This window comes from Sprattus sprattus, assembly GCF_963457725.1.
Source record: "Sprattus sprattus genome assembly, chromosome: 3".
NCBI lineage: Eukaryota > Metazoa > Chordata > Actinopteri > Clupeiformes > Clupeidae > Sprattus > Sprattus sprattus.
The window spans coordinates 1,077,687-1,093,219 of record NC_137922.1 but is presented as its reverse complement, the minus strand read 5'-3'; the positions used below and the strand labels follow the sequence as shown (position 1 = coordinate 1,093,219).

Here is a 15,533-nt window from a genome sequence, read left to right as displayed (position 1 = left end):
AGGCGACAAAAACAAATCACAGTGACACAGGCTGTTTTTTTTCCGTTGTATGTGTAGGCTGAGATATTCATAACATTTTATTCACTCTTACTTGTGGTCCTTTTGTAATACCAACAGCCGCACTTCGTTGTGGATTAGTAGATCCTATGTACTGTTCCCCCTACGTGTTTAGCATAACGTAGCATAACTAGCTATGTTTCTAGATAACTGTCTTGACAGCTGTTGCCATTCCCACAAGATGAACATTTGAATGATGTAAAAATAAAAGTCCTGTGTTCGTTTCCATAACAACAATACCAGCAATATAAATTTTGCAGAGGGCAGAACAGCCTTTTATGCAATTTTTTTGTAGTCCTGGTAATCTTTTGTTTGGCATGTTGGTAAGCCATTTCTCAACGGTTTGGTTCTAGAGAATGTTTGTTTATCAATTATTTATTTTTCAACAAATAACTCAATTATAATTACAAAGAGGGAAATAAGCAACTTTTTATCGCAACTTTCACGTGCTCCCGCAATTTTCACCGCAACTTTTGGGAAAAGCCCCCGCGAAGTCAGTCATTTTAGGCCGCAACTATCACAAAAAAGGCCAGCGAAATCCTGGGGGGACTGGGTAATGATAAACATCACCATCTTCATCCTCAGCATCAAGCTGAAGCCCTTGCCTAAGCCCCTAACTGAGCTGTTCTCCGGGTGGTTCAGTGGTTGGCTGCTGCTCTGGGTGTGTGCACACTAAATGCAGCCCCTTGTCTGTGTGTCATCTCATGACCCTGCTACTGACAGCTGATATTGCAACAATGTGGCTAATAAGGAATCAGAGGCAAGAGACTGGCCTCCTTTTCATTCTTCATGTTGATGCACGATCAGGCTCACTTTACAGCCTCATCTACTGTTTCTGGTCTCTTGAATTTGAAGCATACAATCCATCATAGTGTAACCCTCGTTAGTTTCACTTGCTAGGAGTGAATGAACCCTAACTCTAGTCACATTAGTATTAGTTCTGGGTATTGTGAGACAATCCCCTAAGCCCTCCCCTCTAAGGGGGAACAATACATTTCCCCTTCCTTTTGTATTCCCAAACTCGCACCATCAACCCAGAGACAAATACACACAGTGATAGGATCAAGATATTTGATGAGATTGATGCCAAATAACTAAAGGGTGGCTTAGATACAACACAGAACTTTTTAACATAGAAATTGTATCGTTCACGGCTCCATGGACGAAACATAAAGGGGAGGCCACACAGAATTTATAATAATAATATAATATAAGTTATTTATTAATGGTACCAGTTATATATTTGTATCTAATAATTATAGCAAACGTGTGGTGAAGGTCAGTGTTGTGAAGAGAAACAAAAGATGTAAAGTCAGTTAAATTGTAATCCAAAACAAACATGGACGATAATCCAAAACCAACGACGATCCCAAAACCAACGACAATCCAAAACTGATCCAACTCCAACCTCTATCAAAACCCAACAATAACCAAAATCCAACGACCACTCCAAAGCTCTCCTGCCGGCAGTCTGATCAGGGCTTTTGTAGCCCATCCAATCATGGGGTACACCTGTTTCTAATCACCTGTTGTAATGACAGAGACAGAACAGGCATGCGAATAGGGCGGAGCCTAGACCCGCCAGGGTCTTAACACAAGTGGAGACTACATGAAGATTTTGTAGAAGAACGGTTTGGTTTAATTTGAATTGATCATGGTGAGTTGACGATATCTAGCTATGATGTTGATTCGTGGACACGTAGCTAAATGTTCACAGCAGATTACGTGTTGAACGAAATTAATAGTAATTTAAACCAGAATAGATCACAACTGTTGCAAGTTTGATGTGTCCCTGTCATGAAATTTGCAAAACTTGTGTCATTACCGCGTCTTACACAATAACTGTGTAATTACCTTGTTCATTTCCTGCTGAAACTACTAAATGGCTCTGTAGATAACTCAATGTCTGTGTCAGACTTGTCATGCGATTATTTTTACACTGCTGACCACAAGTAACGTTAAACATTATGGGTTGTCTTGTTTTGACACTTGAGTTTGGCTAATGCATAGGCTCTATTTGAGGAGCCGCCTGTTTTTTTCAACACACACACCCACCCAGGATGGAAGCATTCTTCGAAGTTGCTCTACCAGTTTATGAAATGGTGCTCATGTGGCACCACCTTTTTTTAATGAGTCAGAGGGAATCAGCCAAAAGGGCATGTATCTTTAAGAAAAGTACATATACGCGTACGTTCTGTTGCCTTTTTGTATTTTAGTTGATATTTAAACCTCGAGGAGATTTCGCGTGAGCGTATGATAATTTCGAGCGAGCAGACCAATGCCGGTCTCTGCGCTGGCAGTGGTTAAATGTACTCTCTTGCAGCTGCTAGAATTGAGGGAGCAGACGACAACCTCTATCAAAACCCAACAATAACCAAAATCCAACGACCACTCCAAAGCTGAAAAAAATCTGAAAGTTGCTCGAATAGACGTGTGTGAGTTTTGGCACTAAACTGACGCCATAGCTGTTGATCAAGATTACTATGAAGGCTGCCTGTGGATGGTGTTGGCTGTACTTTAAGGATTTATTGTTTTCATGGTTTGACTTCTTGTTTCTTTCTATTGTGCAGGTGCGGTGTGGATGGCTGTCAGCTGGTACATTGGGAGATGATGCGTCGCCACTGGTTATACGTGGGCGTATGTGGCCGGGTGGTCCTGCTGCTCATGGTTGCTAGCTGCTTTGTCAATTTCAACCTGCATGTAGGCCTACCTGATGGTGAGTGACACTCAGGCCTTATACACTGACAAACAATGCACCGATTAGCTGTTGTACACCCCATGGAGACCACCATAGTTTTATACTTTATGATATCGTTTTTGGAAAAGAAAACCAGAGGAGAATCTGTTTTGCTTAAAAAATGATGAGTGGAGCAAACTAAAACCTACCTCTTAGCCACCAAAAGGTTTCTCGTTTCCAACCGTGTTGTGTGTTTTTGAATTTTGTGGATTTCCAGTAGCTGCTCATGAATACAGTAACACTGCTTAAACTGTAGAATTCTGACAGACACATCTTCTTTTGTGTGGTGCAGACTATGGGGGGAAGGTGGAGGCACGGACTGAGCTGTCTGCCAGAACAGCCAAACCTCAGAGAGCAATGCCGCAACCTAACAGTATGGTAAGGTCGCCTTTTAATGTTTGTCAATAACAAATATGTATTTTCTATGACGTGCTGCCGGTTGCCCAAAGTAATATTTCTGTTGAGCTGTTGAGGAGCCTTATTGCACGGTAGAGTGTGGCTCGGGCCGTTTTTTTTTGTCCGAGCCCGGCCCGGTCCGACAGAATAGCAACCGAGCCCAGACCGAGTCCGACAGCCATTACATTTTTTTTTTTTCAAATCCGAACCGAGCCCGACGGAATCAATTTCTCAACTGTTCATAGTAGCTTACTAATGCCACATTGACGTACGTTTTTTTAAGAATATCCTGGCGTTATTAAACTGGGGCATCAACAGTTAAATGCTCTCTCTCACAAACAAGCGCTGTTAAACGCACAAGCGTACACAATAAGGCCAATAAGCATATTTAAATTAAATGATTCACATTGCAAGAACGTTTAGTAAAATGATGCGTCTCCCTTAAACAGGAGCATGTACAAGGAGGAACAACGGTGACACATAGTTTGTATGTAGCGACAAATATTTATGTGCTGTAACAGTGTTAACCAGTATGTGAGTAGCGTGAGTTTTATTAAAGCATAGCGTGTGTAATGTGTAGCTATTTCATCCCGTTTGTTAACCTTTCCTGCTGTCTGTATTTACTAACCAGCAGCAGACGTAAAGGAAAGGGAATTAACCCGAAGTTAAAAACATGTAATCTACTTCGGCCGTGGAGCATTTTACTCCCCTGCAATCTCCAACTTTCAGAGACAGACAGCTACACCAACGGAGGCACAACAGACAAGTCTTACCATTGAAGATCTTTTAGCACGCCGACGTTCGTTCTGAAACTATCCGAGGTTTAATCCATGTTGTTGTGGAGAACGATAGTTGCATCAATCATATTTCATTAAAACTTCACACTTCTTACATTGGACATATCCAACAACCAAATTAGAATTTGCATCGTCTACTAAGCAGAAATATCTCCATACAGTAGGTTTCCCTTCGTTTAGTATCATTTTAAAGTCTCCAGATGAACTTTCTCCGTGATGCCATTTTGCCACCTGTAATCGTGTTGTCACGGACATAAACAAATTCCCGCCACGGGAAGAAGGCTGTTATCCTAAAATGTAGTGTATCGAGCCCGACCCAAGCCCGCTTATACATTTCTAATATTTGTCCGAACCCGGCCCAGCCCGACAGGTTCCAACGGGTTCCGACGGGCTCGGGTCGGGTTGCCATCCTCTATTGCACGGGGATAGAAGCTCTTTGCCATCCTGGAGGTGCGTGCCTTTGTTGATCTGAACCTTTTCACTTACGGGAGGAATAGGAACAGATGATGGGCAGGATGGGAAGGGTCTGTGAGGATGCGTTTAGAGCGCTGCAGGCAACGGGAGGAGCAGATGGAAAAGATGTCGGCAGCTCCGCTCAAATGATCCTTCCCGCTGTTTTAATCAGCCTCTGGATGGCTGCCTGCTCCGCCTTTGTGCAGCTGTAGAACCATAAATTCAGGCAGTATGTAAGCACACTCTCTATAGCGCAGCCATAGAAGTTATACAGCAGCCTCTGAGGAAGGTGTTCTTTCCTCAACTTCCGGAGGTAAAAGAGGCGTTGCTGGGCCTTCCCCAAAACGGAAGCTGTGTTTTTGACCCAGGACAACTCCTCCGTCAGTGTCAGACCCAGAAACTTTAGAGAGGTAACTCAATGATCATCTCTTTCGTTTTCTTTATGTTGAGACTGAGGTTGTGCTCAGAACACCAGACTGCCAGGTTTCCCACTTCTTGCGTGTAGGCAGCCTCATCGTTGTTGGAGATCATCTGCAAATTTGAAGATGTAGTTGGATCAGAGGATGTACTTCCTGCGGCAGCTGAAGAAATTCATCCTGCCAAAGGCAATGATGTTGAACTTTTACACCTCCATCATTGAGTCCATCCTCACGTCCTCCATCACCATCTGGTACACTGCTGCCACTGCCAAGGACAAAGGCAGACTGCAGCGTGTCATTCGTTCAGCGGAGAAGGTTATTGGCTGCAATTTGCCATCTCTCCAGGACCTGTATGGATCCAGGACTCTGAGGCGTGCGGGGAAGATTATGGCCGACCCCTCCCACCCTGGTCACAAACTCTTTGTGACCCTCCCCTCCGGCAGAAGGCTGCGGTCCATCAGGACCAAAACCTCACGCCACCAGCTTCTTCCCGTCTGCGGCTGGCCTCATTAACAAGGCCCTGGACCCCAGCCCCCCAACACGGACTAATCCTGAACTCTGTATTGCACACTAGGGTCCTGCATTTTCCACTTAATATATTCTGTACATTTTTAAATATATTCTAGATTTAGTTTTTTCCTATAATTAATAACTTAATATGTGTATAATAACTAATATTTGTATAGTTTATTGTGTATGTTTATTGTTTGCACCAACGTCCCACAAAAAATTCCTGGTAAGTGAAAACCTACTTGCCAGTTAAAACCTTTCTGATTCTGATTCTGATTCTGATGGGCAGGAGGGAGGTCATGGGTGTAGAGGGTGTATAAGTGGGCTGAGCAAGCAACCTTGTGGGGCGCCAGTGATGATGGTCAGACTTGATGAGTGATGCTTCCCCAGTTGTAGACTCTGTGTGCGATTAGTCAGGAAGTCCAATACCCAGTTACACAGTGTAGCATTGAGGTTTAAGTCCTGAAGTTTGGAGATGAGTTTGCCTGGAAGAATCTTATTGAATGCAGAACTGTAATCTATAACGAGAATACAGAGAATACAGTGTTCTTTAACTCCAGGTGCTCCAGTGCAGTGTTAAGCAGCAGGGCTACTGCATCCTCTCTAGATCTGTTCGCTTTGTAGGCAAATTGGTGTTGATCAAAGGAAGCTGGTGTGATGCCTCTTATGTGTTTCATGACCAGCCTTTCCAAGAATTTAGCAGGTATGGGGGTGAGAGCCACTGGCCTATAGTCGTTCAGGCAGTTGACTGCAGTCTTTTTTGGCACAGGTATGATGGTTGATGCTTTGAAACATGGGGGGGACATGTGAAAAGGCTAGAGAGCGGTTGAATATATCTGTAAATGTCTCTGTCAGCTGGTCACAACAATTCTTTAGTACGCGGCCTGCCACACCAGCTGGTCCTGCCGCTTTTCTGGGGTTGATGGTTTTCAGGCAGAGTCTGACCTCGTGGGGGGTCAGAGTGGGTGCAGCATCGTCAGAGGGTAGGGGCAGAGGCAGCTGACCATTGTTGTCCCTGTCGAACCGTGTATAGAACTGATTCAGTTCTTCATCAGGGTAGCACAGCTGGTCTGGGGGGGGTGACACAGTCCCTTTGTAGTCCAAGATTGCTCTTATTCCCTCCCATACTTGTGTCTGATTGGTGTGAGTGTGGAAGAGTTGCTCAATACGTTGCCTGTGTTTGGCTTTTGCAGATTTTATGCCTCTTCTCAGTGCTGCCCTGGCTAAGCTGTATGCTGCTGTTTCACCTGATTTGTAGGCTGCGTCTCTGGCCTTCAGTAGTGTACGCACCTCTCTGCACAGCCATGGCTTTTGGTTAGGGAACACTCTCACAGTCCTCCTTCTTGTGACATTGTTCACACAGAAGTTGATGTAGTCCATTACTGAAGTTGGTATTCCTACAGTGCAATTTTTGGGTCGTCAGAAGCCTCCAGGCTATTAAGTATTGTCCAGTCCGTGCTGTCAAAGCAGTCCTGTAGCTGAGTGATGGCATCCTCATTCCACACTGGACTTGGTGGCAGGTCTTGTCGCTCTGATTCTTTGTGGGTATGAGGGGTACAGGAACAGCGAGAGGTGGTCAGACAGGCCTAGGTGGGAGTCAGACTGTACTTTGTAAGCCTTAACAACATTAGTGTACACCTGGTCTAGTGTCACTCTGCCTCTGGTTGCACAGGTCACGTAAATCGTGATGTACATCGACTGTCAAGCGAGACATCCATCCCTCCCTAGATCCACAGATTAGCCAGCGAAAGCTTTGCCTCAACGGCAGAGGAGACGCTGTGAGCGGAAGCAGAAGTGAGGCAAGCGGGCCGGTGTACGAGCTCGGCTAAAGGCTAACCCATCCAAACCGCTCAGCACGGCTATACTGTTTTGCCAGTGGAGGGAAAATTAGTGTTAAAATACAAAAACAATAAACAAAATAATATAATATAATATAAAATAATAAACAAAAACATTTAGCCTGGAGAGCTGTGTATCCATCGCCATGGCAACCCAAGTAAACAATTACACTTAAACTAAAATAAAAATATAACTAACAAAAATCTATGGTCAGGAGACCCCCAAGATGTTGCGTGGCAACAACTTCACAATTAAACCTAAATTAAACTAAGACTACAACTATACAACAAGTTTCCCCCTCCTTTTTAGGAAGGCTGGTCAAAAGAGTAAATCATTTGAGTACAATGTTTCAATAATTGTATATGTAATGTTTTAAAAATTCTAGACATCAAACCTAGTATTTCTTTTCTTTTGATGTACACAAGCCACATTTAAGCTGTCTTCATCAGGTCGTATACCAGTATACAACATCAGCTCATGATACTGTCCCACTGTGAATAACCTGGGAATGGCAGGGCCTCAGGGACATGTGGTAAAGTCAGAGTCGTAAGTGTTGGGAAGAAGAGGAGAGGGCAGAGATGAAAAGGAATCGTTTAATCTTCCTCTCCCTCAGGGTTTCTCATTCTAAATGCCGAGCCAGTTCAAGAATCCTGTTGCAGTTTTAGCTGCTCTTGTGTTCTGTGGCCCTTGAACACCAAGGTCTTGCTTTACTGTGAAGCTGTGGGTGCTAATCTCTATCACTCAAACTGTCACCCACACCTTGATGATATGTAGGTACAGAGAATTGTCCTGTTGAATTTCTCTCAACCAGCATTTACAGATGTCCGACTGGCTCTCTGTGGAGGAGAGGCGTCTGGACCAGCTGGCCAGTGTCTGCAGGAACTCCTCCCTCCGAAATCTCACACACACTTCCATCAACAAGTTCGTCCTGGACCGCATCTTTGTGTGTGACAAGCAGAAGATTCTCTACTGCCAGACCCCCAAGGTTGGCAACACACAATGGAAGAAAGTCCTCATTGTTCTCAATGGTGAGTGTCTGTGTGTCTGTGTGTCTGTGCTTGTTGTATGACCCATAGGGAGTGAACACCAGGGGCCTGGTTGTGGGAATGTACAGAATGTGTACATGGTTGTTAGTAGCCACAAAGGTAATATTCTTAATGAAATGGCCTTGTCATTAGTTTCATGAAGGCAACATATGAGTATAAATCCTGTTCATATGGCAGTTGGTCCAGTTAAATACACCAGGAAATATAGCAATGCAATTGAAAGATACTTAAAGATGCTGTACATCTATGAACTATTCATTGCTTATTTAAAATATGCACAGGATGAGTAATCTGTCCTATACTGTTGTGAGTCTGCCTAAGAGGGGATCTGTCTGTTGTTTCCATGCTCTTCTTGTGTTCTAGGAAAATACTCTAAGGTAGAGGACATCCCTGAGGAATTAGTCCATGACCGTAAGAAGAATGGCTTAACCCGCCTCTCCTCCTTGAAGGAAAATGAGATTAGAGAAAGGTTTGAAATCAAATGAGTTATAATGGTATATTAAAGAAACATTCCGGATCAATTGACCGATCGCGAAACTCCTCCCTAGAACGGCCCTTGTCCAATCATACCTTAGCAACGGCTACTAAGAGAAGAAGGTCCGACAACTTTGAGGTCTGAGCAGCGTGGTTAAACAGTGTGCCTATGGGACTTGTAGGTATGACATGAGGTACCCTGAGAGATTAGAGGGATACGTCGTTTTTTTCCCGCTTCCCCAAAGCCCAAAACACAGGCGCAAAAGTGCCAGCTGTGTATTAAACAGTGTGGTCACCCCACACCCAACTAAATATATCGCAAAACACACATAGTCTGCTCCAAAGTAAATCAAGCTGCTTGCTGTCAGCTAGCTATCGCTAGGCATGATGGCTAACTATCTAGTTGAGAGAGAAAATCCCCCAACAGTTATGGTCCATGAATACTTGTATTATTACCACTAGAATAACATAACTAGTCTATCCAACCAAAGTGTTCATGTTAAAAAAAAAAAAATGTTAATGTATGTGCCTGTCTAAATGTCACTGTTACTGTCTGTATGATTGCTCGCAGAGCTGTTGAAGCTATCGACAGCAAACGCCAGCATTGAACAAAACTTTTAACGAACACTTTGTAGTTTGTATTTATGCTTAATACAACATTGAACAGAACTTTTAACGAACACTTTGTATGTATGCTGCTGTCGTTCGCAATCGCCAGCTTTGATAGCTCAGCGTGCACATTTACAAAAGGTTACTGACGGTAACATCAGCATTGCTAGCTAGGATAGTCACCATACATACTTCCAGAGTCTCTCGCCAGAGACGGAATAAATAATAAGAATAATCTTTGGAGGTTATTAGCTAGCTTGAAATATTGTATTCAGATCTTACCCAGTGGTGAAATAACATGACTAGTCTACAAGGTTGTGCTGGTTGCATTTCAATGAAGAGGTCGTAGGGTTTCTATTTTTTTTTTTTTTATTGAGACCTGTATGCCTTTGCTTAAATTATTGTTGTGTCCACTTCGTTGTTGATCTTAATATTTTGGATATATCCTTCCACTGCATATTGCAGTCCCTTTTGGCTTGATCTGGAGGATACCGCGGAGGTATTACTCCAAAAATCATCACTCATACTGACAGTTATATCGATCATACCCGTACTTGCCATGGCTTTAAGGTTGACAGTTCCGTGAATTGTGTCGGACGTAGCAACAATAACTAGGGGGCGGAGCCCTGGCGATCGGTCAATTGCTATTTCCTAACGATATACTTGCAGGTAAAACTAACGAAATCTCTTTAACTGTGCTGACTTTGACATTATGACAAATTAGTTACTCAAAAACTGTCCTAACACAGTCAAACATCAAGCAGGTGCAACACAAGACAAAGCAAAACGGCAAATAAGCTATATAAATACCTACTAGTACTAGTAGAGAACCGGGCGGCGTCAGCCAATCTTACATTTAGCAGTCATAAGCCTATGGACCCTGGTATGGCAATGGCATGGAGTCGCTTCTCCATATTACGGTAAAAGTCATTGTAGCGCCCCAATTTTTTTCAAGCTGTTATTTTAGGGTAAAACTGCTTATCCTAACCCTAATCCTGAAATGTAATTGTTGCATACTGTTACTTTAAGCCTCTGATACGGTGTTTGCAATTAAATTGTATTTTTTGAATCTCCAGACTGGACACTTACTTCAAGTTCTTTATTGTGCGAGACCCTTTTGAGCGCATCATCTCTGCCTTTAAGGACAAGTTTGCGAAGAACCCTCGCTTTGAGCCCTTTTACAAGCATTACATTGCACCCGCCATCATCCGCAAGTACCGCAAGATCCACCGAGACCCCAACGACTCCTCTAGCCAAGAAGCCTCCAGACTGCGGTTTGAGGATTTTGTGCGCTATCTTGGTGACGTCTCTGGACAGAAGCGTCTGAACAGGCAGTTTGGGCCACACGTGATCCACTGGGTGACGTATGTGGAGCTCTGTGCCCCATGCGACATCTCCTACAACATGGTAGGCCACCACGAGACGCTGGAACGGGACGCGCCCTACATCCTCAAGGCTGCCGGGATTGAGCACCTGGTGTCCTATCCCACCATCCCACCCGGCATCACCGCATACAACCGCACCAATGTGGAGCGCTACTTCTCCGGCATCAGCAGACGTGATGCGCGGCGCCTCTACGAGCGCTTCCAAGGGGACTTTAACCTCTTTGGCTATCCGCGGCCCGACTTCCTGCTGGACTGAGAGAGGGCCCCAGAGGGAGAGTACACCTCCAGTCAGTTTCATGTAGCATCAGTCTTAGCATGAGGAACAGATGGCCTCTCCTAGCTGGTAGCTTTGGCTGTTCTTAGGTCAACCTGTAGAACCCTACTGGTACTTAATATTCTGGCAGACAGACATGATGATGATGTCCCCTGCCAGCACCTGGCTTTGTCCAGCATGCGATGATGCTACGGTCTCACACGAGTTTGATGATGATTGACGAGTGTTGTCGCTGTATTGGCCAAGCAATTGCTGCTACATGCTGTAGGGCAGCAACATTATTCAACAAGACTACTGTAACCTAAATATGTAATGTGGTTATCTTCTCTGACCTTGTCTCTTCTTGGAGAAATCTGCAACAAATTGAACTAACCATCACAGTATCTCTCATTTATAGACTATGGTAAACACAAATAAAAATGACCTGTGTGAAACCAAGATCGTGATCAGGGTCTGAGTTACATTTCAGGTGTGTTGTGCTGATGAGTGTTGGGGTGTGTATGACAGACACTGAAGGGCTGGTGTGAGCATCTTCTATACAACTGAGATATTGTTCTGCACAAGTGAACTGAACTGTAGTGCCCCTGTTTCTGCTGACAAAGTGTCCTTGTAGACTCCTACTAAATGGCTGAAACAACTTTGAATGCTTCCTTTGGGCTACAGTGGAGTAATGCTGGGTGGTGTATTTACACAATGATAAGAGAATAACACACAAGATGAGATCTAGCTAAATGTATCTAAATTATTAATTGAAGAAGTATGTATGTGTAAGGGAGAGGGAGTGTGTGTGCGCGAGCTAGTAAACTGGGTGTTGCGCTTTTAGGAGCGCGCCTGGAAGTATGTGTGTGTGTCCCTTTGTCTGACCATGTAGTTCCGCGTGCATGTGTGTGCACATTCGTGAACATACATGTGTGGTATGAAAGGGACGAGCTTATATTTGCAGCGCGAAGTTCGAGGATGTGCTTTGCGTGTGTGGCTATATGAAGGCCAATGTATTTGTAATCGTATGTGATTTAAGATGCCATGTTAGAAGAAAGAGATGGTTAGTGATGCATGCAAGACTTGTGTCTGATAAGCAATCCTAACGATTTTCCTTAGATGGTGTGGCGAAGCCAACTACCAATTAACAATGAAAGTATATAAGTTATGTTCGGTAAACAAAACAGATACAATACATGAACAATGGCATATGTAAACAGTCCTATGCTTAGCCAGGTTGGGAATAGCTAAATGCCCAGTTCATTTTAGTTTACCAGTCCTTTGGGGAAAGTTGTGCTGACGTATCCATCACAGACGGAATGCCAGTCAACAGCTTCTTCCGTAAATAGGTATTGCATAACATTTGATCAGTGCTTTTGGGTCATTGTCCTGCCATAAAGTAAAATTGGCTTCATTGCAAAATAGTGACACCCTTCATTTTTTAAGATAACCTTTTACATTGTTCAACTGTACTGCATTACCAGCACCAAAGCATTTCCAGACCATCACAATCCCTCCACCAGGCTAGCAGATACAGCAAGTACTTCCTCCTTTTGTTTGTTTTTCACCTCACAAACATTCTGATGTGTGATCAAGACACCTCAAACTTTATCCATACCACTTATTTTTTTCAGTCAGCCTCTATCCAGTGCTTATGTTCTTCTGCCCATCTTGATTTTTTCCTTGTCCTTCTGAAATGGCATTTTCTTTAGAACTCTCCTCAGAGGGCCAGGACTCTGGAGTTCCCTTCACTGCTTAGCCTGATCACCAAGGCGCTATTAAACTGATTTCAGTGTACCAGAGACTTTGGTTAAGACTGAATTCTTACACTGTTGGAAATGGCTGTCTTAAGATGAGTAACTCATATGAAACAGCAACCATTACTTTTGTGTCCTAATAGCGAGTGATGCAGCACTGGAACCCCCCCTGTAGGACTTGAGGTAGTCATGCAGGTTCTTTTCCCATGTACCCAGCAAGATGGTTGTCTCTAACTTTTTCTTCCATGAACTGTTTTTGCACCAAATGATTCTCTTCCCCTATATTCAGTAGTTTATTGTAAAGGTGGGCATGAAAAAATAGTTAAATTAGTTTGGGATAGGCTACAAGCCATCAGTGTCAGGATGCCCTGCATAATTCACTTCTGGCATTTGACCAGCAATGGGTTACTGGTTGAATCTAACTTGCGAATGCCTGACCATTGAATGGCAGGCATGACACTTGTCTTCCCTAACAAGTCACCTGAGATGATTGAAAGACATTTATATTATTATTGAAAAAACATATATACTGTATTTGTGATGTGTGTTTTATTAACTCCATATCTTACTTACACTTGTCTAACTCTGACAACAACATACGCAATACATCATAGGTATTGTAATGAAGACTAGGAGCAATGCACAGGTTTCTTTGGCTTCTCTGCCATTTATTGTGATGCACAAAGGAAACACTTACGTTACTAAATGACTAACTGATTCTAATAAGTTATATAACTATTTTACTTATCACATCAAAGCAATGTAGCTTATTACATCTGATTACATTTACACTTATTCATTTAGCAGACGCTTTTGTCCAAAGTGACGTACAAGGGAGAGAACAATCAAGCTAAGAGCAATAAAACCTGGTGTACCAATAAATGCTGCTTTTTTTTTTTCAAGAAATAGATATGACATAGAAAGAAGTGCGGGACTGTCACTGCTTAAGTGCAGGTTGAGCCAAGGTGCCAGTTAGGAAGGGAGATGCTCTCTGAAGAGTTGGGTCTTCAAGAGCTTCTTGAAGGTAGAGAGGGACGCCCCTGCTCTGGTAGTGCTAGGCAGGTCGTTCCACCAACGTGGAACTACAACTGAAAATAGTCTGGATTGCCGTGCTTGCAGAGGCGGCAGTGCCAGACGACGCTCACTGGATGAGCGCAGCGTCCTGGGTGTAACATTTGCCCTTACAAGAGCATTTGGGTAAGTGGGAGCAGAACCAGTAAGCACTTTGTAGGCAAGCATAAGTGACTTGAACTTGATGCGAGTAGCTATTGGCAGCCAGTGGAGCTCAGTGAGTTGCGGGGTGACATGTGCCCTCTTTGGTTGGTTGAACACCAGACGCGCTGCCGCGTTCTGGATCCTCTGTAGTGGTTTTACCGCGCATGCCGGCAGGCCCGTTAGGAGGGCGTTGCAGTAGTCGAGGCGGGAACTCACCAAGGTTTGCACCAGCAGCTGGGTGGCATACTGGGTTAGGTACGGCCTGATTTTGCGGATGTTGTAAAGCGCAAAGCGGCATGACCTCGCGACAGAGGCGATGTGGGCTGTGAAGGTTAGTTGGTCGTCAATAATGACCCAGAGGTTTCTTGCTGTTTTGGATGGAGCCAGAGACAAAGAGTCAGTCTTGATGTTGATGTTGTGGTGGATGAACTGTTTGGCTGGGAAGACCATCAGTTCTGTTTTGGCCAGGTTCAGCTGAAGGTGGTGGTTTTTCATCCATGTGGATATATCAGCAAGACAGTCCGAGATCCGTGCCGAAACAGTGTTGTCCTCATGAGGGAAGGACAGAACCAGTTGAGTATCATCGGCATAACAGTGGTAGGAAAAACCATGCGAGCGGATGATAGGGCCCAGCGAGGTGGTGTAGATGGCAAAGAGAAGTGGTCCCATTACCGACCCCTTGGACACCCCATTGGTGAGGTGGTGGGGTACAGATAGATGACCTTGCCATGACACCTTGAATGAGCGCCCAGAGAGGTACGATTCAAACCAGGAGTGCGCCTTGCCTGAGATGCCCATACTTGATAGTATGGACAGAAGGATGCGGTGGTTGACTGTATCAAACGCAGCTGATAGGTCAAGCAGGACGAGAACTGAGGATTGAGCTGCTGCTCTAGCTGTTTTTAAGGCCTCTGTCACAGATAGCAAGGCTGTTTCGGTGGAGTGACCGCTTTTGAATCCAGACTGGTTTGGATCGAGGAGATTGTTTGTTGACAGGAACTCTGTGACCTGTTTGGAGGCTGCCCTCTCAAGTGTTTTAGATAGGAGAGTGAGAAGTGAGACCGGTCGATAGTTTTCCACCTGAGTGGGATCGAGAGACAGCTTTTTGAGCAGCGGCGTTACCCGAGCCACTTTGAATGAGGAAGGAAATGTTGCAGAATTAAATGAGGCATTAATCACCTGTGTTATTGCCGGTAGGACGGCAGGGGAAATGGCTTGAAGGATGTTGGATGGGATAGGGTCCAGCGGGCATGTAGTTGGACGGCTACCTGCTAGGATTTTGGAGACCTCACTCTCAGTGAGAGGGGTGAAAGACTACAAGGGCTACAAACAAGAACAGTATACAAACATGTGGCAGAGAACAGCATTGGAAGACAATCAATATCCATAAATCAAGGGTTTCCATATACAGGGAGCACCAAACAGGGGAAACATCATTGTTTTAACACAAGGAGGGGCAGGTGAACACAAGGCAGACAATAATTAGGCTAAAAAACGAGAAGCGCAGAAACAGGTGATCTGCAGAGAGAGACACACAAGGAACAACAGTCATGGCTAAATAAACACAGGAGCACATGGCAACCAGG

The 15,533-nt window shown here is 44.2% G+C and overlaps 1 protein-coding gene across 1 annotated transcript; it reads left to right on the top strand.

Annotated features, from left to right (window-relative positions):
* Positions 1-613: 613 nt before the first annotated feature.
* LOC308362059 (carbohydrate sulfotransferase 10-like) lies at positions 614-10,978 on the top strand (the record flags this gene model as incomplete). Its single annotated transcript, XM_080834556.1, has 6 exons — positions 614-693; positions 2,628-2,773; positions 3,087-3,172; positions 8,020-8,236; positions 8,618-8,723; positions 10,414-10,978. The coding sequence occupies 6 exons, from the start codon at positions 614-616 to the stop codon at positions 10,976-10,978; spliced, it is 1,200 nt and encodes a 399-aa protein (XP_080690682.1).
* Positions 10,979-15,533: the final 4,555 nt, after the last annotated feature.